The sequence below is a fragment of the Plectropomus leopardus genome, chromosome 1 (assembly GCF_008729295.1).
Source record: "Plectropomus leopardus isolate mb chromosome 1, YSFRI_Pleo_2.0, whole genome shotgun sequence".
In the NCBI taxonomy this organism is placed as follows: Eukaryota; Metazoa; Chordata; class Actinopteri; order Perciformes; family Serranidae; genus Plectropomus; species Plectropomus leopardus.
The window spans coordinates 24581981-24605451 of record NC_056463.1 but is presented as its reverse complement, the minus strand read 5'-3'; the positions used below and the strand labels follow the sequence as shown (position 1 = coordinate 24605451).

The 23471-nt window shown below is 38.6% G+C and overlaps 1 protein-coding gene across 4 annotated transcripts in view; it reads right to left on the bottom strand.

Moving 5' to 3' along the window:
- furina (furin (paired basic amino acid cleaving enzyme) a) overlaps window positions 1-23471 on the bottom strand; it is a 108143-nt gene extending 84672 nt beyond the window's left edge. The window contains exons 1-2 of one of the 4 annotated variants that reach the window (XM_042506114.1): window positions 23318-23471; window positions 11733-12057 (exon numbers count right to left, since the gene is read on the bottom strand). In XM_042506114.1, coding sequence (XP_042362048.1) covers window positions 11733-11942 — 210 coding nt within the window. In that variant the 5' untranslated portion in view covers window positions 11943-12057; window positions 23318-23471. Of the gene's footprint in view, window positions 1-11732; window positions 12058-17624; window positions 17726-22777; window positions 22977-23317 lie in introns of those variants that run through there. The other 3 variants (XM_042506193.1, XM_042506034.1, XM_042506279.1) reach the window with 3 other exon arrangements.

Below are 23471 nucleotides of genomic sequence, written 5' to 3'. Positions count from 1 at the left end.
GGGACATGCTACACTGGCTCTATAGGGCTGCACACTCCGTTAGAGCCATCAGCTCTCATTGGCTAAAGTAGGCCAGAGCCACAGTGCACAGAGGGGTGCGTTAAAGATTAATGAAGATATTGCACAAGTAAACCAGCTTACAAAACATGCTTAAGCATAATTAAATATTTAGAGGTGGCAATCTATATGGCTGGTGTGTTTAAGCCACGTGTTTGACTCAAGGACCCTGGAAAGGCCCCTCAGGTATAGCAACATATTGTGGACAAATGCAAACAGTGATGCCGTTTCAATAGCTGGCAACCGTCCAACTTTGTGTGACATATACAATATTAATCATATATGATTAAAGAGCGCAGAATCAGCAACAAATGTATTAATATTGCAAAAATGTTCTTTGGGTTTCTGTGGGTGTTCTTTCGTCAATAAAGGAAGTATTTGTCATAGAGAGATGAAAAGGCATTTATCATATTCACAGTGATTTAGTGATGTTTTCTCCAAAGGCTGACTTTAAATTATCTGTCCACCACATCTCCCAGATATATTAAATGGGCTGTGCTTCCCCAGTTTATGGCTTCTTTTGTGTTGACATTAGACTGTCATACAAAACACATCATTTTATCACCTTTAGAGCACAAAGTAAATGCAAACATTAGCTGACATAAATGAGCAATAACCCACTCAATATTAATTCATTCCTGAAAGGCTATTTCCATTTTTCATGCAGGCGTGTTTACTGACACGGCTGCATTTTGGTTGCATTTTCTTATTCATCAGGTCTATACAGCTGCTGGGAAAGCACAAATAAGTCACAAATTTTGTGACATTTTTGAAAGTTCACTGCAAACTTTGCTACAAAGTTGTGTGAAACACATGCAAGCATCCTCTTGGGGAACTACAGTTTGGGGGAGATGCAAAGAGTTCCTGAAAGAGCTTCATGGAGGTGTTGGTGATTTTCGCTCCTGGCAGATGACTTGGTGGCAATGCGGCACAAGAAAGAGGAAACACCTGTGTCATGCAGAGAAGCTCATTTCAGTGCTCGGCAGGCAGCTTCTTCTCCCATCATCTCTGGGCCAATCATATCCTGTCAGAAGATTTTCCAGCAAATTTCTTCAGTCCCCCCAACCCGCCTATTTCCCTGAAGTTAATTGCCTCACTTCTCCAGAGTCCAATTATGGACTCCATACCTTCAGCCTCTCATTTCTGGTGTTTTCCAATTCACTCTGTACTTTGCGATGTAGTTTGAGCTGAGAGATGGGTGAGAAATAATTTAGCCCTTATCAGGCAGAGCAGGACCAACAGTTTAGCAGAGACTCTAAATTGAGGTGTTCCAGTTTACACAATTATATCTCCACAGTGTGCTGACTGACAGAAAGAAAACAGGGTTAGACCTCCAACAATTACCAATTATTGCAGGTGAGATAATAAGCAACAACTTCATGACAGAATAGAGACAACAGAGATTAAAGTGATTACTTGCTGCACCAACACTTTTAAAAAGCCACCATCCACTTTTACGCATAAACAATAATTGTTTTAAGTCAAAAATCATTCCTTTGAATTGATTTGAACTGTTGACAACAAAGATTGATAAAATAGAAATATGACTTATGACCAAAAGTGCAAATTCTGCAAATATTGTGACAATATATCGTAAGTGTGACACAAAAAAAATAACGAGTCAATGGTGTGATTTTCTTTAAGAGAGAGAGAATGAAGTGAATGAGTCAAAGTGCTCCTGCTTCACAGCGGAGTTGCAGCAATTAGTCGATCACAGGAAAATTAATTGCCAACTATTTTCATAATCAATTAATTGCGTCAGTCATTTTGCAAGCAAAAACATCATTTACTGGTTCTAGCTTCTTAAATGTGAACATTTTCTGAATTTTCTGCTTTTCTTTCTCATTTATGGTATGGTTTATTGTAAATCAAGAGTCTTTGGGGTTTGTACTGATGGTTGGACAAAAGAAGCAACTTAAAGACATCATATTGGGTTCTGGGAAATTGTGATGAGCATATCTATTGTCTTTTTTACATTTTATAAACTTAACAATTAATCAATTAATCCTGAAAATAATTGGCAGATTAGTCAAAAATGAAAATAATCATTAGTTGCAGCAGCCCCCGCTTCACAGTAAAATTCTCCAAGTGAGCTGATTACATCTTAACTGTACAGCAACTGCAAAAAGCATTTTTTTCTGTCATCGCTTTGGGTTGGCTTAGCTTAGCATAGTTAGCTAAACCAAAGGCTTAGCTTAGCATAGTTAGCTAAACCAAAGTTAGAAGTTGGTGTTAATATATATCTGGACATTTTTTCCTTTTTTTCTATGAGCAGATCAACTACTGAGGAAAAGAAGGGTCAAGCAAATAATGCTGATAGACATTATTGTCTGTAATTTCAATTTCAATTTTAGCTTAAAATGCAGTTTTTAAACTTGGAGAGGATGCTTGATCGCTTATTGACTGCGCTTACCAAATTAATGAATGGTGAATATTTTTATGTGACAAGATTGCTGAGACAATTTTCTCTCAAATGTTTCATGCACATAAATATGATCTGAAAGCACCAAAAGGCACATGCTAAGTATGTCACATTATGTCAACATTAAGGTGTTTGAAAACATTCATCTGATTTTGTGAGGCCCTATGGGGAAGGAGCTTTCATTTAAAGCAGCCTGGAAAAAGGGAAACCCAACCAAATGTGGAAAGAAGAGATTAGAAGTTCATCCCTCCTCTGTATCTTTAAACTACTTTTCCTTTTGTTGTAGGCTAGATTAAAGTGAAGTTTCTTCAGAGGCTTTCTTTAAGAGCAGTGCTGTGTCATGAGTTACAGATAGGAGAGTGTCATTTCATGTACTCCATCAGAACTACAGATAATATCAATCTCTTTTGCTCCTTCTTTAATCTTGTGCTGAACAGAATATTAATAATCTTCATGAAAAGGGTCTAACTACTTCAGACAGGGGGAGAAGAAATCGGCACATTAGATAGTAGAAATAGGCCAAGATGGTGCCACGGAGTACAGTGAGGGCACAGTATGCCAAACACAATCCTCCCTTACATGCAAAGCCCTGGGGTGGACCGGCAGAGCGAGCTATGAAGGCAGTTGGCCTCTAAATATGAACACAGACGGTTTTATCCACCAACAGAAACCACTGCTCCGAGAGGGGAAGTAGCATGCTTCTGAGAAGTGTGACACTTTACTTTGAAGTGAAGGTAGGAAGAGATGCGTTTTTTACATTTTTTATTTATCACCTTTTTTTTCTTCTTCCTCTGGTTACTATGAATACCCAAAGACAGCTTCTACAGAATTGTATTTTCATGTATGAACAGTCTCTTTCATACTGCAGGAGAAGGAAGCAGGAAGCAAGAAGAGATTCTTGGAAACGGTGCCATTGACACCTTTTACGTGACACATCCTATGACGCAAGCTCTGTGAAAGGAAGACTTACCTTTGTTATGTTATAAGAATACTTCAACTGCAAAATGTTGTATATCAATTACTCACCCTGTGTTACCTTGATTTCATGAAGAAACAGTTTTTCCTGTCCAGTTTTTCCAGACAAACATTCTTCATTACTGGGGTCGACGGGGGGGTGCATTAAACAACAGCAAAACTATCAAAACCTCTATACTCTCACACAACTTGTGCTGTATAATCTAAATCTCATTTATCCAGTCGTATGGTTCACTACTTCCCAGACACATACATTTTGGCTAAAACATTACAATAATACTTCGGCCAATACGTAGTGCGCCCTGAGCGTAACTGGGCTTGTAATGTTTTGGCAAAAGTGCATGTGTTTGGTCAGTACTCAGCATATGACTGGATGAGTGAGACTTCAGTTTTTCCCAACACATTCATTTATTTTTGGCTGCCCACCATGAACAAAACATCTGCTGCCACATACTGACTTTTTTTTTCATTTGGACCAAGTTGGACCATCATTAAGAGCACTATGAGAATATATATGTACAATTTGGTTTTCCACTGCACCACGCTCTCGGAGCGCAGAGAGTGCTCTGGGCATAGACGGAGCAGTAGAACGCAATTTGCAGTGAAATGAAACTAATATAATCGTAGATTGAGCTGAGTCTAAAAATTTGCATTCCCTCGCCTCTGCAGCAACCGCTCCTCTTATCCATTGATCTGATCTGAACTAATCAACTGTGATTGAATCGACTAAGTTATTATCCACTCCACCACTCACTTGGAAATACAATTGGTTAGTTGTGGGTGAAATATCCCTTTACAAATGAAGCACATGTTAAATGTTGTTATTATCATGATTGTGCAGCTTTACTTCTCAACAGTGACGGTAATGTAATAGGGGTATTTTTAAAAAAAGATTAATGCAAAGGCTATCAACTGCTCAACACAAGGTACAGCCAGAAAAGGACCTGCAACATTGCAAAGAGCAGGGTAAATATTGAGACACCATGGCTCATCATCTGTATGAGAACTTTCATGAGCTGCATACAAGATGGAAGAGATGGTAAAAGCCTGAGGCCACAGACTGAGACACACAATGTTAGAAAACACACGACTGACCTATAAAATATAAAAAGAAAGCTATCTAGCAGTTTAACCAGCAGTCAAGCTTAACAGATCAAATAAAAATGGTCTGCTTTTGTTGTTGCAGTGAACACAATTGATATAATTTCAAACTAAACCTTTGATCTTGTGGCTGTTTGATCCATTTGAGATAACACTATAATGATTCTTAAGATTCATTTAACTTGTGTCAGTCCTCCTTATCAAATCACTTCTGACTACTAATAGCAATCTCTCTAATCCCATTTCACTATTTATTTAAATTCCGGCGTAACGGCGGTGCAATTGAACCAAACGTAGCACAAAAATGTGAGCCTCCCCCTGAAAAACTGCAGTCCAAACCTGATGATGTGGGCAAGAAAAGGTCTTTAAAATGTAAAATAACCACCCCGAGATGCAAGCTGGCAGTTAATGTCCATTTACCACAGTGTGAGTCAGCCGTTTCTTAATTTTATTACTTTAACTTAGTTTTAATTATTCCCCTTGTTCTAAAATGGCCCTATAATGTAGAAGTGAAGTCAAATTGAGAGGTGTAATCCATTTGCATACCACTTGGTCACAGCAACCTTTTTCTTTAAAAACAGATAGCGCGGTTCATTTCAGGTACATTCATATTAATATCCCTTACTGGCATCATCTACTGCAGAGAGAAAAGAAGGGAGGAATTTTAAAACCATATTAAAACTAAGTAAGAGAAAAGAGGACATGTACTTTAACTGAGACGGTAGGTGCACTGAGTGCATCGGGGTTTTACATGATTTGCTGCTGTCAGAGAACGTTGCCTTAAAGTTTCCTCACTGACAAACGACCAACCCCACTGTCACAGTGGCTAGCTGGTATTGATTGATTAGCAGTGACAGAAAAAAGAAAGAGACAGTGACTTTTGTCCCTGACACATCAAACCAACCGTAAGGAGCTAGCTTCAACAAAGACAGACAGATGTCTCACATCAGCCAGATAACTGTCTGTGTCCCTCAACTTCAAAACAGTATGCCAAAAAAAATTAAAATAATCTAGCCAGTCATTTTCCAGTCAGAGGAAATCTGATCAAACAGTCAAAACATTCAACAGGCACTTCTACCGCTACTATAAGTAGCAGAAACACTAAAATAAAGAGAAACCACCTAATGGTTGGGTATAACTAATTTTTTAATTCCATGAATTAAAGGGAAACAACTTGAGGGCCATCTAGAGCCACACTCTGATAGCCCAACAGCACCCGCATGGACAACTGTGGGCTTGATGTGGCAGAGCCTTTGGATCTCTGGGTAATGTAATAATGGGTCACACCCAATAAGTTATCTTTATTAAGTAATGAGCACTGCACTTGCCACCAAAATCACCTTAAAATACTGAAGAATTATTGCACTTCTAGGAGCAGTGTGTAGGATTTAGGTGGGTTTATCAGCAGAAACGGAATTTAGAATTCAGAATTACGTTTTTTTTAATGTATAATCACTTGAGAATAATAAATGCGTTTTTGTTACCCTAAAACGAGCTGTTTATATCTACATAGGGAGCAGGTCCTCTTTCATGGAGTCCGCCATGTTGCGCTGCCATGTTTCTACAGTGCACATGAACGGACAAACCAAACACTGGGTCTAGAGAGGGCCTTTTACATCTTTACTTTACCCGATGGCCACAGTGGGTGAGGATTAGCGGAGGGGTATTCACTTCGTTGCAATCTGCTAACTCACCGCTGGATGTTACAAAATCCTACACACTGCTCCTTTAATTAATGAGGAAGTATATAAGTTAATATGTTTTAAACAAATGAATTCATAAATTTGTGAAGAGATAGAGCTGACTTCAAAAATATTAATCGTCAGCTATTGCGATAATCCTTTAGATCATTTATCAAGTAGGAATATGAGAATTTACTGTTTTTCCTTGTCTTGAAGTTATAGGAAAAATCATTATTTTGGGGTTTTGAATTGTTCAACAATTAATCAATAGTAAAAATAATTATTAACTGCAGTCCAAATGTTTAATTTATTTGGATAAAGAAAGATATCCTTTAGCAGTACAATTAATTCAGCAGATAAAGGTAGGGATTCATAAAATTGGATTTTTTATTATATGCGATACGCAGGTATTTTCCAACTCATTTTGGCCGATTACCGATACATGCAGATTTTTCTCCACCTATCTGCAGAGAACATCAAGTCTCTCCTGTAGTGGCATTCACACAATATTGTAGCTTCTCTTATCCTGATGGCCCACTGGCAGGTGCAGACATAAAATACAACGCTTCACTGGGCATAACAAGAAAACTACTTCAACTCAGGTTACATATAAAACATGCCATATTTATTGTCATGTAACATTTTTGAATGAAACTGTAAAATTCAACGATGTTCTCCCTGACACAGTTCTGACAATAGCCACAGCCAGGTTACATCTGACCTATTTTGACTATTGAAAGTCTTAGCATAAAAGAGTCATGTTACTGGCAGCCTATCATATGAGCAGCAATATTTATTTTAGGCCGATGTCAATATTTCATTTTAAAGCCTTTATCTGGAGATAAAAGTTGAAGTGCCAATATTACTGTATAATATTACTCATCAATAAGAAAATCGTGATAAAATGATGATCTTACTCAGCATGTGCAACACACAAGTATGATTAAGATGTGTTAATTATTGTGTCCACAAAAATGTTTCCACACCTCTACAACAGTGTGCCGCAACAATCTGGCCTCTTTAGGGTACAGGGGTGTATGGATGCTTTAGTGTGAGAAGGATGACAAGTGAAGGCGAAATAAAAATAACCATCATCAGAGCTGTAAAACCTGCCCAGCTGCAGTCTTTGATCCTCCCCTCGAGCTCTGCTGCCTAATTCCAACACCTGCACACACCAGCAGAGTCAGACACAGAGCGCAGACTCACCACGCCCGGACACACAAAGCAACTCTCATTCCTCCCTCAGCTGTAGGGAAAATAAAAGGCTTAACAGATTTGTTTGTTTCCAATTGTAAAGTAATGCCTTCATTTTAATCAACGAGCAGTGATGTGCTGGAATGCTGTCACTGCGCCGCCGAATGCAGGAGCGTCTTTCTTTCACTCATCACTCGTGGTGATACTTCACCTTCCAAAGTTAATGAGCAAAGAGAATACATTAATAACACGCCGAGGGCCTAACAGATGTGACTGTTCCATGTCATTTATTCTGAGTATTTATCATGGCAATGTCAGGTTGCCAGTTTCCGTGCTTGTAGAAAGCTTTTTAAAGCCATTGTCCAAAGCCGTCAACTTCATTAGCCAATAGATGTAAATTATTTTAATTGTTTGGTCTAAATAATGTAGAGGTTGACTAAAAGTGGATTTTAAAGTCGATTATAATACCAATAGTTTGAAACAGAAACAAAAGGACCATCATTAATCAGCTGATACCAATTTCAACCTAAAATTCTCAGGTACACACTTAAATGACCCAGACTTCCTGTCTCCATGCAAAACAAATCAGAGATGGACAGCAGGCTGTTACTGTTAATTGTACTTCAAACATGTACTTCAATTACTTCTGAGTGACTGACTGATTTTGTAATTGATATATGACGGGTAAAAAAGTAAATACATGAATATAGATTGAAACAAGGTACTTAAGACTGGAGTAATTTTGGTTTTTCAAAATACTTTCTCATCTGTGTATGAGATGCTAGAAGGCTTTTAATTTGAAACAGAAAGACAGGAAGAAAGTGTTTCACACTATTGCTCTAGCTCTGCAACTGATGGTTCAGCCATAAAATGCGTGTAAATAACTCTTAAAATAAAGCAGGGCTGAACATTCGTGTTGCCACACATTTTACCATACCACTTTACCAATTTTGACATTTTGGCATATTTATTCTTTATTCTACCAACCTGCCCAGGAACTACAGGCAGAAAATAGCAGCTCTGCTAGAACTTGGTACAACGCCTCTCTATAAGGTTATTGTTTTATTGTGCCTTACTGTCCCTGTCTAAATAACATTACATTACATTACATTATATTGTAAATCACATATCATATTTGATAACATTTTGATACATTGTTAAAACTGATGTTTTCAAAATGTCTTGTTCTGTGTCAACAACAGTCCAAAATCTAAAGACGTTTTCTTCACAATTGTAAAAGACTCTGCAAACCACAAAAACATAAGATTTGAGACGTTGAAACCAGAGAAACGACCGAAATTGATAAATTATCAGAAATGTTGCAAATTAACCATCTGTCAGTCAACTCATCCATTAATTAAACAACTGCTGCAGCTCTAAACTAAACAATGTTATTCCATATCTGAACTGATGTACCTGCTTCAGTTTTCATTCTAGTTTTCATCTCAACACTTCAGGAGCCTCCTTAAGCAGAGGAATAACTTGCACACGCACAAAGTGGTTCTTCTCTGTAGCAATGAAAAGGTATCTGTCTCATGAATTTCTGTTTGATACTTCAAACTGACTTTTTCATTTGGTGCCAGCAGGGTAACACATGCACGTTACGACATGGGTAATGATTGGATGCCTCAGCAGCACAGGATGGTTTCTGTGGTTATTTCTTCACAACACATGCCGGGTTGGGTCAGGCTACTTAGCGATGTGGTGGGTCGTTACTGGGGTTATTTTAAGCGGCACAAAAATGCATACCAGCTCAGGAATCGAGCTTGTGAAGCAGGTTTAATAGGAAGAACTTACTAAAAACTTGGGACATCTGTTTTTACTCGAGTCCATGGTTCACATTTGAGAGAGCTCAAGGCTTTACTCAGCATTTATCCAGCTAGCTCTATTAGGCCTGCTTCATGAGACAGGCCACAGCTTCATCTTAAACGCTGTGTCAAGACATGCTCGCCAAGCTAACTCTGGTCAGACACAATAGAACATTTTCCTTCCCAAAAAATATCATAAAATGGTTTTGAGCAAGTTGCTGAGACCAGCCAAACCACACCACTCTTTGTCTCGGGGATGCAATTTTGTAAGTACATGGGTGTAATTGCTTTGTCTGGAGACCTTGCTGTCCACGGGCAACACATAGTTAAAGGATTTAAGTGTTTAGGATTACTCATTAGTCTGCGTGCTGTGATTCAGAGCACAAATAACATTCCTGGTCATGAACAGTAAGATCTTATGGTGTAAAACAGAACACAGTTCTCTGAAAAAGTGCTGAGACTATGGAATGAAATAAGAGCATGGTGAGTCACTTGTTGTCTTTTACAAAACTCTCCTCTCATTCCTACATTATGTTTTGTGCATAAACCTCATTTAGTGCAGTGTCACACCTACTGTAATTAAGCCTGGAAGACTAAAAGTTATATTTTACAACTTCAGCGCATTTTTTTCTAAGTTGGGAGGAACGGAAGATAAAACCAAAAATGGTTTTTAATATCACTTTTGGAAAATTAAAATACATTTGAAGTTGTTGATCAGTGATTGTCAATGAGTACAACATAGGTACATAGGTTTAGAAACTTTAAAGTTCATTCAAAGATATACTATGCTAGATTTTCCCCCCAAAAAATATATCGACTCAACAGAAGTAATGGTAAATGGTTAATAGACTTGCACTTGTATAGCGCTTATCTAGTCTTTCGACCACTCAAAGCTCTTTAACACGACTTGTCACATTTATACACTGGTGGCCATGGCAACCACACAAGGTGCCATCTGCTACTCGAATTCTGGAGCATTCAACATTCACCGTACTCATACACCGAGGGCACAGCCATCAGTTCAGTATCTTTCCCAAGGACACTTGGTCATGCGGACTGGCGGAGCCAGGGATCGAACCGTTGATTAGTAGACGACAAGCTCTACCACATGAAGCACAGCCGCATCCTCAATCATCACTTATGACCTGCTAGAAATGTGTGACAGTGTGTTTATCTACAGGGACTCTGCCCTCTGCTAGACCCAACGACAGTGGAGCCAGGGGGTTGGCTTTTACTTTCACTTTTGCTGGCGAGCATGTTTACAAACCGTAACCAACAATCATGCACAGTTTACATTTGAATATAGAAGAATCAGCAGTCAGGTTACTTTTTTTCTGATAAGAATGAAGTAAGTATATCTAACATTAATAGTGATATTCATTCACAAAAATATTCTGCGAAAAAGCAAAAAATAAAAAAGCTCTTCCTATCAAGGTAAGTGACTGCTGAACACTTAACCACAACTTGACACAGCTATCAGGAGAGGATGTTATGATGTTGAAGGTTAACTAACTAATGACTTTGCACTGAGGTCAAACAGGCAGCGATAAAAGAGGGATACATCGTTAACGCAAACTGGATATCTTTCTCTGTACATTGCCCACACCTACTGTGCCTGGAAGGTACAGGCATTAAAAGATCTTAATTATTCGAATCTTTCTCAAGATGGAGCAGCAACTGATTAAAACCTATTTAAGCTCTATCTAACTCTTGTCAGTCAGGAGATGAAATCATGCACTGTATGGTGTTTTGGAATTTCAATCATTTTGATCCAGTTGCTTTCGCTTGGATTAACATTATTTGAAATTTGCCTGAACTGTGCAATTTTTAAAACAGAGAAATAAAGTGCTGTGCATTCAGAAAGAGGGCGACTTTTTAATCCAGTTCATGCAGGTTTTAGTGCACACCCACAGCTCAACTAAAGTTCACCCCGCTCTTACAAAGTTGACTCACCTCAACTGCTCTCTGCTGAGTTTACACTACAGTCCCTGTTGGCCATTTCTCTCTATCCACCACTTCACTGAAAGCTCATACTTTCATCTGTTTCTGTTTCGGCCTTTACACTCAAATTTTAGTATAAATGAGCAAGTAAATGGTTTTTCTGATAATCAACCACTGCTGTTTTCTTCCAATCTCATGTGAGAATTATTGTTCTCACGAGAAATGGGGACGCAGTTCCTCAAGTTCTAATTATACAACGCATAAAATGAACTTCAAAATAAAAATAAGGAATCATAAATAACTCATAATATTCTTAAATGAGCACATTTGGATATTGATGGGATATAAAACAAATTGACAAGTCAGATATTAGCTAACCTCATTTTGTGCAACCTTTCGGGAGGTTGATGCATCCCTTATTTACCCAGACAAAATGTAATTGGTTTTGTTTCACACATGGCCCCTGTATGAAGTGCCTCAGTTGTCTGACTCTGTCATTACATCTGAACATGATACCACATCAAATAGCAAAAAATGCGGCGGATCACTCACATGTCCGTGGTTAATGAATCCATGTTTACTGGCAATTTGATCAGCTTCCTCCTGACCTCCAGGTATGTGGACAGCCCATTGGTTGGTGAAGACCTTCTGACCCAGCACTGGTTCCATCCCAGAAACCAGCAAGACCAACAGAGGCCCGAGTAGCAACTCCAGCAGCCTGAGCCTGCGGCCTGAAGGGGGACATGGAGGGCCAGAAGCCATGGGTTCTCCTAGTGCAGCACGGTCTCTGAGCACAGCGCCTCTCCGACGGGCCGGGGCTGCCCACGGTACATGCAGGTGCACGGAGAGACAAAGAAGGGGGGCAGTCACAGCTCACCTGACAAGAAACAAAAAAGAAAATAATGACAGTTTACACATTTGCAAAGTTCAGAAAACCTTGTAAAGACTTTTTACCCAAGAAACTATTGGCATTAGGCCAAACAAGTAACACTTGGTCAAAATTTGAAGTTTTTAGGGCACACAGACTTCTAAAAGTGGTCACCAGGCACCAGCTGTTGGATACCATTTTTAGTCACCAAATATTTTGAGTAATTAAGAAACAATGCACTTAAACATCAGCCTTATAATGAAAATGTGACATAAAAGAACCTTTCAAAGTAAACTACATTGTCCCGACAGAGCAGCAGTGATTCAGCCTGTGTTAGTGTAAACAATTCTATGCTCTTATAGCAACACTACCCAAAATGTAATCAGCTGAGATTTTACATATGAATATTTATGAATGCTCTTTGGAGGACTAGACATTAGTGTTGCCATGATACTGTAAGTATTAACTATGAAAATACCTTAAAACATATTGATATTCATCAACCCCCCAGGATCAAAACGTTGTCTTTCATAATCTTGTGTGGCATGGAGTAAGTGTGCAGACCTTACCATTTTTTCCAACATACTGATATTCAACAAAAATTTTTATACCAAAGAGAAAAAAATTCACAAAGGGCATAAAATGTACAATTTTTATGAAAACATAAATATGTCAAGGCTATATCTAGACAACATTGTTTTTTTCTTTTCTTGGTAAGTGACAGGGAAAAGCATAATGACTGTAAATAACATTAATGATTCATTTATACTATTTTCCATTAATGAAAACAATGCTCTTCCAGTAGTGCACATATTGATCAGCTTCTGAGGTTGTTAAACATTCAAAATGCAATGCAAATAGGAGATGCAAAGTGCAAGTTAAAAACAAAACTTTGGCCCCAAAAGCCTATATGCAACTGGTAGCAATGAATGACGAAACAACAGCACTGAAAGCGAGTGAGAGGAGGCAGGGCTGCTGTGTGTGTGTGTGTGTGTGTGTGTGTGTGTGTGTGTGTGTGTGTGGGTGTGTGTGTGTGTGTGTGTGTGCGTGCACGCGCGTGTGTGTGTGCGTGCGTGCGTGTGTGTGCGTATCAACTCACTTTTGGAGAGAAGAGAGAGCAAGTAGCAATAGGATTAATACAGTGCAAAATGGTTACTGAAAACATTTTACATATTCAGGATCAATATGTATTAGTAATTCTATAGTTTTGACAATAATATCTGACATACTGATATACCAAATTAAATATAATAGTTTGCTGAAGTATAAGAAATCATACACTATGCACTGCAGTACATTTAATTTAAACCCCACTTGAGAAAAATATTAAATGAAACATTTGTTCAATGGAGTGGCTGTGATGCTGTGAGAGATAAAAACACCGTCAGGTTTACAATAGTTTAGCAGCTGTTCAGAAAACTGACAGCTGACAGTAAACATAAAAAAAAAAAAAAAAACATCCTGTTGTTTACAGCGTTATCTTCTCAAACACAGAGTCAGGCTTGCCAGCATTACCTAGCTCCTGCATGTCTGATTCATCTGTAACTTTTGAGTTGCAACAAATCAGACCCGTTCATCAATTAAAGACCCAGCAAATGACGTAAAGATATAAAGGGTTCCTCATTGTTCGATAGATGATACACAGCCTATAAAAGTTGTATGAGGATCTCCAATTGGCGGCATTAATCTTGCGAATGGCCATCTTCATCAGCCCTTCAAGGGGTGAGCTAGTTCTTGCAGCCTCCACCTATTTAAAACCTATTATGACATTAAATTAAAAAATGGTTGTCAATGATGGAAACCAAAGGCCAAGAATTGGTTGCCAATTTCTCAAAAGGGTTGTGAATGGCAATGTGGCAACAGTTATTGTCGAGCCCTGTCGGGTTTTGTTCTTCGCTTTGCAGTTCCTTCAATGTTTGAGAATAAGGAACCGAAACAGGAATAGAGGAATAAACCTGGTGTGAACGTTTTCAAATTTTAAAATGTACTGTAACTGAACACTAACGTGTAAAAATGAAGACAAAACACACTGAATAATGCATGAATCTGTTTTGTCCTCGAGGAAGAAAAGCCACCCCAACAGCAGCTTGGGCCAGGCGTACTGCAGCCCAGCTAAGTACAGGCATTTGATAATCCCACAGGAAGTGGTGAGTAGGACGTCAAGGCCAGGCCCGATGTTGTGGTCAGAGACACAGCAGCAAATTTTGGCATTTACGCTCTCGTGGGAGGACACGGTAGATGAAGCTTACGAAAGGAAAATGCTTAGGTGTACTGGGTTTCCAGTAGAGGTGGAGAAGTGTGGTTGGAAAAGCCAGGCTACGCCCTGGATGCTGAGGGATCACAGCAGAGTCGGTCTCACTATGAGGTGAAGTAGCCACTCGAGGGTGGAGTTTAAATGCCTGAGGCAGCCGCTGAATGGCTGCGGCCGAGGAGAGAACAAACACACTTAACGTGTCAGAGAGAAATGTTTGACTACGGCCTACAACAGACTGATTTGAGTGTGGGTATTTCATTGCGGCATGATGACTCATAAGTCATCACCGAGACGTAAGAAAAAACAATCTAAACCACAATCTCATGAACAAGACAAAGCAATATATCACGATGGTATAGCTACAGTAGCCACAGCTCGGGGTGTTATTTTGTGGATACAATTTTGCCTCTAAACTGTTGTTTCAAGCCAGAAGGGTCAGCTGCTCCTTCGGTCTGTTGAGATCATTATCCAAAGTGCTAGCTCTATTGTAACCTCTGAGCCGAATGGACCGTGCTGAATACAGTGCTCCTTTTCTGTGTTTCCTCCTGTATGTATGCAGTCACATTAGTTCTCCTAATACAAGTCTCTGTGCTACAGGGTTCCTTATCTATATGCAGGTGTTACACCCATCTATAAATCAACCCCTCTTCTGTGTTAACCAGTGATACATAAATTTAACTCACTGTGCCATTATGCCACACTTCACATGGACAAAGAAGCTCCTCAAACTGTCACTGAACAGTTTGTTGTGAGGAAAGAATTATGTGTTTAGAGGTAACTGGGACATTCATCATTTACACCTAATTGTTAATTTTGCAGGCATTTTATAATTGGACAGAATCTTTTCACTTACGTGCAATACATTCATGAACCTTTTTAAATTAGCATCTGATCACCACTATATTCCGTTGTATACATTTACCTTAAGGCCACTTTGGAAACCTGTTACACATTCTTAAATGTTTGTTTATGAGATGTAAAATGAGTTTGACCCTTTGAAACCTGGCCTGATATTCAATGAGCAACTTAAGAGAGAAAAATGACCCAGAAATAAGCAAGGAATTACTGAAAAGTACAAAAACGTTACCTAAAAATTAGCACCAAAAAATATATATACATATACATATATACACACATATATATATATACACACACACACACACACACACACACACACACACATATATATATATATACACACACACACAACACACACACACACACACACATATATACATATATACATAATATAAAATTCTTTTAATTAATTTAAAATATATAATAATGATCATTATAAATATTTACCAGTAGTTATCTGGACATTTTCTCCTAGCTTTTTTAAAATGCTAAATTTATTAATGTCTTGCAATTTGCGGGACATTTCTTGCCAAGCTGCTTGCGCAAACTTGTACACCCCAGAAAGTTGCCAATAAGCCAATGTCAGTAAACAAGGCGTATATCTGCCGATACTGATGTGATAAAACGGTGTGTCACAATACACTGGCACTGAAAATAACCATGAAAATGAAATACGCATGTGTTAATAATCAGGGTTGGAAATTCACTTTTTTTGTCCACCTGCTACTTTGGCTGGTGGTGTTCACAATCTGCCAGCCACTCGATAGGTTTCCATTGTTTTCTTGGCTTGTGAGTGATGCAAATCTAGCAGCCACTTTGCAAATTTTACCAGCATTTGGATAGTGGCGGGAGCTTATTTCCAACTATGTTAATAATACATGTGATAACATAATTTAAATAACAAAGGACCTTTTAAATCATTTATGTTTCTTTTCCGTTCCTGCTTTGCCATCATGTTGCCTTTTCACTATGAATGAGTTACTCTTTTTGTATGCTTTTTTACAGTTATGGTTACAGACTCTCTCTCCACCTCCCTACACTCCTTTTGTTAGTGTTATTCATTTGCCAAAAAAGAAACAAAACGGACAATCAACAAAGAAAAGATGAATTTGACAGATAACATCATCGCTTTCAAATTCTCTATAACAATAACATTGTTATCGTTAACTCTTTTTGCTACGATAATCGTGTAGTGAAAACCTGATATTGTGCCATCCCACATTTACAGGTATTTGCACTACATAAACAACTTCAGATATATACTTTGTTAATTAGAGTAGGGCTACTCTTGTGTAAATTTACAGCATAATAACTAACATCTGGATAAAAAACAGCGTTTATGACCCTGGCCTTAGATAACAATGTTCATTAATTCAAGTATACTGAGGAAGCAACATTTTAGTCATACATTAATTTGGTAAAAATGGCCTTAACGGGGGAATTAGTATCGCTGCTGTAAAAATCCCTCTGATGGCTGATTTTCCCATCTGGCTGTTTCCAAGGAACTCCCTGGCTGATATCACTCCTTTTGCATCGATGTAAAAACAAACACAGTCACTGTAAATCCCCTGTTACTTATATTAATTACAACTATCATGCTGATATTTTAATACACTCACCTATTCATGTTTATCGCAGACAACCATCTGATTTTTTAATTTTTCTTTTACAAAAGAGACCCTGTTGAGTAACTGGCATTTCAAATCAATATTTAAATCCCTCTGCAGTGACCTGATGTATGTGAGGAACTGATGGAATTGTTAGGTGGCGTTGTGTGAAGAAGACAATTTAAAACTGCTGAAAAGACTGGATGACAAGCGCACTTTTAACAGCCAGTGACGAGTAAATGTCTAAAGGGTTAAGACAGACTGGGTTAAATGTGTTGTGAAGCCACAGGTAACTGCATCATTAAGCGTCCAGCCAGTTTACGGGTCAGCCTGGCAGTCAGTCAGTCCGACGAGCTGCTAAGCCGCGCCAAGCATTTCAGCAGTAGACGTGTCATTTCATAAATATCTGGTTATTTAAAAAACACACACGGCTATATATAAAACAAGCACCATGTGTATCAAACCACGTAGAACAAATTGTGCGCCGTAAGTGTCTCTCAAAGTAGAACTGTTTTTAACGTGCCAGCCTTTAGTAACACCCAAATCCCTCCACCACCTTTTTAATTCTTCCTTCCTGCTCAGTTAAGCCTATTTAAACACATAAACGCATACAAATCAGCCTAAATTAGCCTAAGTAGCAAGGATCCACACCCAACATTAATTACATGTTGACTTTTTGTATCATCTGCGCGGTTCCTACTGAAATTGAAGACAAACAAAAATTGCTTCCTGGCTATTTAAGCCAATATTTGCTTAAGAATTTATTGGATTTAAATTAATCAACATTTTATAAATATAGTATATAATGAAAATAAACTAACAAGCAAACTAGAGATAAATCTGTCGGCAAAACTCACTCAACTTTGTCCTCTGTCCTTGGATGCAACAGGTAAATAGAGTGTGAACACTTCCAGCCCTCTGTTTGATTTCCAGAGACGCACCGACTTTAAAGTACAGACACCTGTGACCTCATCTGCCCGCTCAACCAGTCAGTTTCTTTGACGTCAGCCTGAAAACCACATACCAACGCAACAACTGCCCAACTACTTCACTGTTCGCGAGGGACAAAGGAGAAGCCGACCGTCACGCTGTGAGTGGTCTTTAGTGTTACCACAGTAAATGAAACCATATGCCAGACTGTGATAACAGAGGTTATAACAGAAAAAAAACTACACCAAATTATAATTAGCCAAGTATCATTAAACCCAAAAGGATAATACCAGCCTCATTACCGAACTCATCACGACGTTTTAAAAAGGAAACAGTTTACACCTCATCAGTTTATTATTTACATTTTAATGAGATAAAAATGAACTCAAATGCATTTAGCCCCATGACCCTTTTCTCACACACAAATATCTTGTAATTACAGCCGCATCTCTCTTTGTGACACATGTGAAATCAATACCTCGGTGCGCAAAAGCTCAGACAGCCCACAGAAATGTGGAAATAATAAGCTGTGTATGTGTGTGTGCGTGTATGTGTGTGTGTGTGAGACAAACCGATGAAGTGACAGTAATAATATTGATAACAGTTGGTTAGTTCAATATGCCACAAACATGACTCAAAATCACATTGCGTTTGCAGCTAAATACTGCAAACACTGCTGGATCTATGTTCCCTAAATTGCGTTACAGAGGGAACTCTCATGGCAGATCACAGGTAAAAAACTAGGTTTACCGCTCTGGCACCAACAACATCACCCTCACACAGAAAGTGAGTGTTACACAGGCAGCACACTCCTCCCTATCTGCAAAAGCATTTCCTCTAGTTCCTTGCTAACCACGACACTGTGTTAAGTTATTCCATTATCACTGCCATTAATTAGAAAGACTTGTTTTTTTTACAGCAAATCACTGGAGTGTATGTGCGCTAACACTTCACAAAGCCTCCATTCAGTTTAAAAAGCATGGTCTGCAGTGTAATTGTGCTTATTTGGTCTTCTGGTTTCCAAATTCAGTTTTACATGTTTGCCTTGTTTACTCTCAAATATATGCTTGAGGTTGCAACATTATCTGAATCTGAATTTAAATGAATAACATCTTGTCACAGCAAGGGCACATATTGTACAACTACAAATTGGAGTCTTAAAGGTCCACTCAGTGTGTGAGGTTTAGGCAAATTTAGCGGCTTCCTTCAGTGTTTTTTGTTCAGGATTTTTTTTTACCGCTACAGTCTCTTCCTCACCAAAACAAACCCACCGGATGATTTAAACCGGTCAAAGCACTGAATTAAGCAGTTTCATGTTAAAAAGAAATCATTTTTTTCTGACGCTCTCGAAGTAGAGGGGCTGCAAACTTCGTTGGCTTATGCGAAAACATGTTTGGCTTTATCTAGAGCCAAGGTTAGGTTTGTCCTTTCTGGGTTACTGTAGAAACATGGCAGTGCAACATGCCAATCCCCGTCGATGAGGACCTGCTCCCTGTGTTGTTATTAATGGCTCATTCTTAGGTAATGAAAACACAACAGTACTTATTTTTTTAGATTACAAACTGAAGAAAATATACTTTATTATATTCTATTCAATTTCTTACCATAGATCCCCCGAAATTCTTCACACTAGGCATTTTATTTTAACCATTTTGCCTAGTATTCTAGAACAATTAAAACACGGTGCATGGATAGAAAAGACAAAGTAGCCTGGATTATATACGCAACAGACTGAGTGATTTTACATCTGGATTCCGTCCTCTACGTTGCTATGAATATTTCAGATGTCGAGCGTGAGTGATAAGAGTATAGATTTGTATTTTAATGTTGTTTTTTTAAAGACAGTTGTCAAATAAGATACAGCATTTATGCAAAAAGAACATAAACAGAGTTGGTATTTGCATAAGTCTGTTTGTAGACCTTGAAGGGAGCCTCTGGGTGACACACAGCTTTTACTACAAGCTGAACAACTCACAGAAAACAGGTGTCTTGAAATTTTGACATTTCTACTTAAGTGCCTTCACAAAGACTGCTTTTAAAAGAGATTCAATGGGTTGTTAATTAAAATACTAAAAAATAAGTAGCCCTGTAAGATCTTTGGGACCACCACTGAAAGGTGCTCAAACTAAAGGAGAAAAAAAGTTAACAAAATGGTAAAAATGTACACTTCTGGAGAGATGAAATCCACATCCTGACACAATGAGTATAAAAAGCCTTTATTCGAGATGTTGTCAAGAGGCAGAAAGAAACACCTTTGTGTTGCAACTAACACCTCCTTCACCTTTCCCTCCTGAAGGCTTTCAATAAAAGGAATGGATTTTAGCCTCTTTCTCTCTCTTTGATGGTGTAGGACTTTACCAATTATTTTTATTTAACGAAAATGGTTCATGCGCCTTAGTTTCAGTGTTTTAAAAGCATGTAACCATGACCAAATGGCGTAGTTGTTCACAAACTACTGAATGCAGTTTGTGATCATTTTTGTGAATAAGTCTAGTTCTTATAGTCAGGGTTACCAAACATCTTCATGGACATAATGTCAAAACTTTCCCACCACTTTTCAAGAACACATAATATATTTTTTTTTCATGCTCCATTTGCCCGAGATTTTTCAAAACATATCAGATTCAAGCTCTATTCAAACATAATTTCAGCGAGCTGGCATACATGGAGGGAGAGCAAAATGCACGGAAAATATGAGGAACGATGTGTTGGCAAACAAAATGTCATACAGCTACAGAAAAATAATTTTTCTGTGCTGTTAAATTACATGGAAGGTTATCCACTGGAGAGCAGCGTAACAATTTAAATACACAAAGCAAAATGTTATGTCTTTTCCAAAACGTAAGATGATTTTTACTAATTCCATGATTTTTCCAGGTTTTCCGCGATTGTGGGAACCGTGTATAATTGGAATTTTTATTGTGAAATCTATTTGAGATTTAATAGGTTGAGCTCAGCAGGCCTAATTAAAGGCAAACTATGTAAAAAAGAAAAAAAAGGTGCAAACTATTAAAAAACTCTGTTGTCTGTTCTTTTTCTTTTTCTTTTTTACACTGTCAGCAATTTACTTCTTTCTGCAGCAATGGTCGGCATTAACACATAATAAAAATACTTCCATTGCATTTTCTACTAGACAGATAACTCTAGAGTTTTCCCTTTCTAAGTTCAGTTTTCCTAACAAGAAAAAGTTCTTAATTGAGATGCTTGTACAGTAAGGCACTCAGCATACAGACACAACTCTAACCTCTTATCACACTGGGGGAGCGAGCAGCCTGGCACATCAGAGCAATGTGCATTGTGTATTTTAGGTAACTTGTTTTCATTTGGTATATGTAACTGCATGCAAGGGGCTCCACTAACTTGTTTTGGTGTTAACACATAATGCGATCGGTACTGCATAAATGGAGAAGTAAAATAATAGTGTTAGATGTAACAGAGGCACAAACAACACACTGTAAAACCTGACAGGTTGTGATCTTACTTAAAATTATCTTATGAAACCAACTGCCTTGAAAAGGGAAAGGATATATAACTATTTTTATTGTTAAAATTATATCTGAATATTAACTTTACTTGAAATTTAGCTATATTTACTTAATTTGGTGAAGTTTCTGCAACTTAAAAATGTCAATTGAAATTAATTTGTTCTTTCTAAGCGTTAACAACTTCAGTAATACAAGTTAGTCTGACTAAACTAGATCATGACAGAGGATTTTGCCAGCGATAAAGTTAGGAGATCTGCAAGTTCTGCTTTCTTATTGTGTTTAAGAACATACAAATATGCTTCCTAGCATGCCAAAATCCGTTTGCATTTCAGCACCCCGAGTCCCCTCATTAAAAAGTCAGTAGGTTTGTTGAATTCGTTTCAGGTTAGAAGCATCAAACAAGGTCTGTGGTCAACACAGGCCAAAGAGTCACGTTTTGTTTTTGAAATTTGTCAGTTAATACCCCGCTCGTTAGCAACAGTCTTTTTTACAAAACATAAAGGCTTCGAAGCTCACAAGTGGCTCAATGAGACTACAGAAGGTGATCATGCTGAGCCGCATCAACCACAGCTTTACAGCCTTGAAGCGGTGGCGAAACAACTGTAGTGTAGTTCGTTTTAGCCTAGCAATAGCTTTTTTACTTCTGACATCTGCATTTAGGCTTCAAAAATCCTGAAAGTGGTAAAGATTATTGTGCTGAACACAACGTGTAAATATTATAAACGTGTGTTAAGCACTTATTTTCTGCAATGATCTGGAAATCCAGTTGAAAAATCCCACGGGCTTTTTGACGAGCGAACCAGGGCGACATCAGCTTCTGGGTTGGCCTACGGAGAAACATCATCCCTGGGGCACTCCATAGCACAATAAACTTGGTTTATTGAAGTTGATAAAACTTAGAAAGATTGCTTTAATAAAACTTGTTATTTTAAGTTGCAACAACTTCAAAAACTTAAGTAAATATCACTACATTTTAAGTAAATGTAACACTTAGATATAAAGTAAACAAATGAAATTAGGCTAACAGTTAGCTGATATTTACTTACATTTTTCAAGGCAATCGGTTTCCTAGATATTTTTTTTTAAGAAAAATTCATTTGTTAGGTTTTACAGTGCACAACAAGGCCAGTTCCCACTAGGAAGCACACTTATTTCTATTACTCAATAGCTGAGGCTTCGTTACGTTAGTATTTATGTCAGCCCAATGTTGTGTTTGATCAGATCACAGTGTTTAAAACTACAAGTCAGCCAGACTAAACCAACAACATCAGCTGTGCTTTGCATTGATTACTCATGTCAAAGTTAACTCCCAAAGGGTTATGCAGCCTTTATAACTGCTGTTATATCGGCGTATAATAGCCTACTAAAAGTACAGTAAAAGTTTCCCATGAGCTGCATGTTTAAACGGTGACACATGCAGTGCTTTAAAAAGACAGTGTTGTCGGGGAGCAGATTAACTGCATTAACAGTTGAGGAGGGAGGAAAACTTCTCTCGCTCCGGCCTGTAACGCCACATTTGAATGTTTCTGGGCTAAAGTTAAGAGGTTTAAATACTGATAAGAGTAACGCGGTGGGTTTGCAATCGGTTGACTCACCTCACACGTTAAGTCCGTGACAACAACACGCAGTCATAATTTGGCTCGGAGCTGGAGCTGATCCGATGATGACTCCTCCGCTTGACAAATATGTCTGAAACTGTACAGCGCCGTGATTAACGTAAACTTGACACCGCGGTAGGCTGACCTGCTCCTTCTCACAGGTGCCTCCCCTTTTCCTCTCCTCTCATCCACCCCTGACGAACATTTCTGACCTCACATTTTACTATCGACCGAGCAGTGTGAAGCACGAACAACAGTTTTTTTTTTCTCGCAGGAACGACCACAGAAAACCGGACGCAGCGCAGTCGACGTCACCTCGGCGTGAGTGTGTGTGTGTGTGTGTGCGAGATCCCCCCTTCGCGAGCCGATACACACACAAACTGACAGCAACCGAGATCAATAAGACAACATGCCGTCCTGCCCCGTGCAGTGTCAGGGTCCCGGTGGTACCGGGAGGCAAACTCGCCGACCACGCAGCCCAAACAAGTAAAAATACAAGCGCGAGCACACAGGAAACTTACAATCCGCTCAACTTACCAGCTTCCTTTTACATCCTGCTCGCCCCGGCTTGTTGTTGTCTCTCACCGCGGTGTTACAACCGACGACGGCACGGTGAAGCGGTTGAAAAATTGATAAGAGAGAATTGCTGGTTATAAATAGTCATGATACCCCTCTGGTGTGCCGCTGAGTG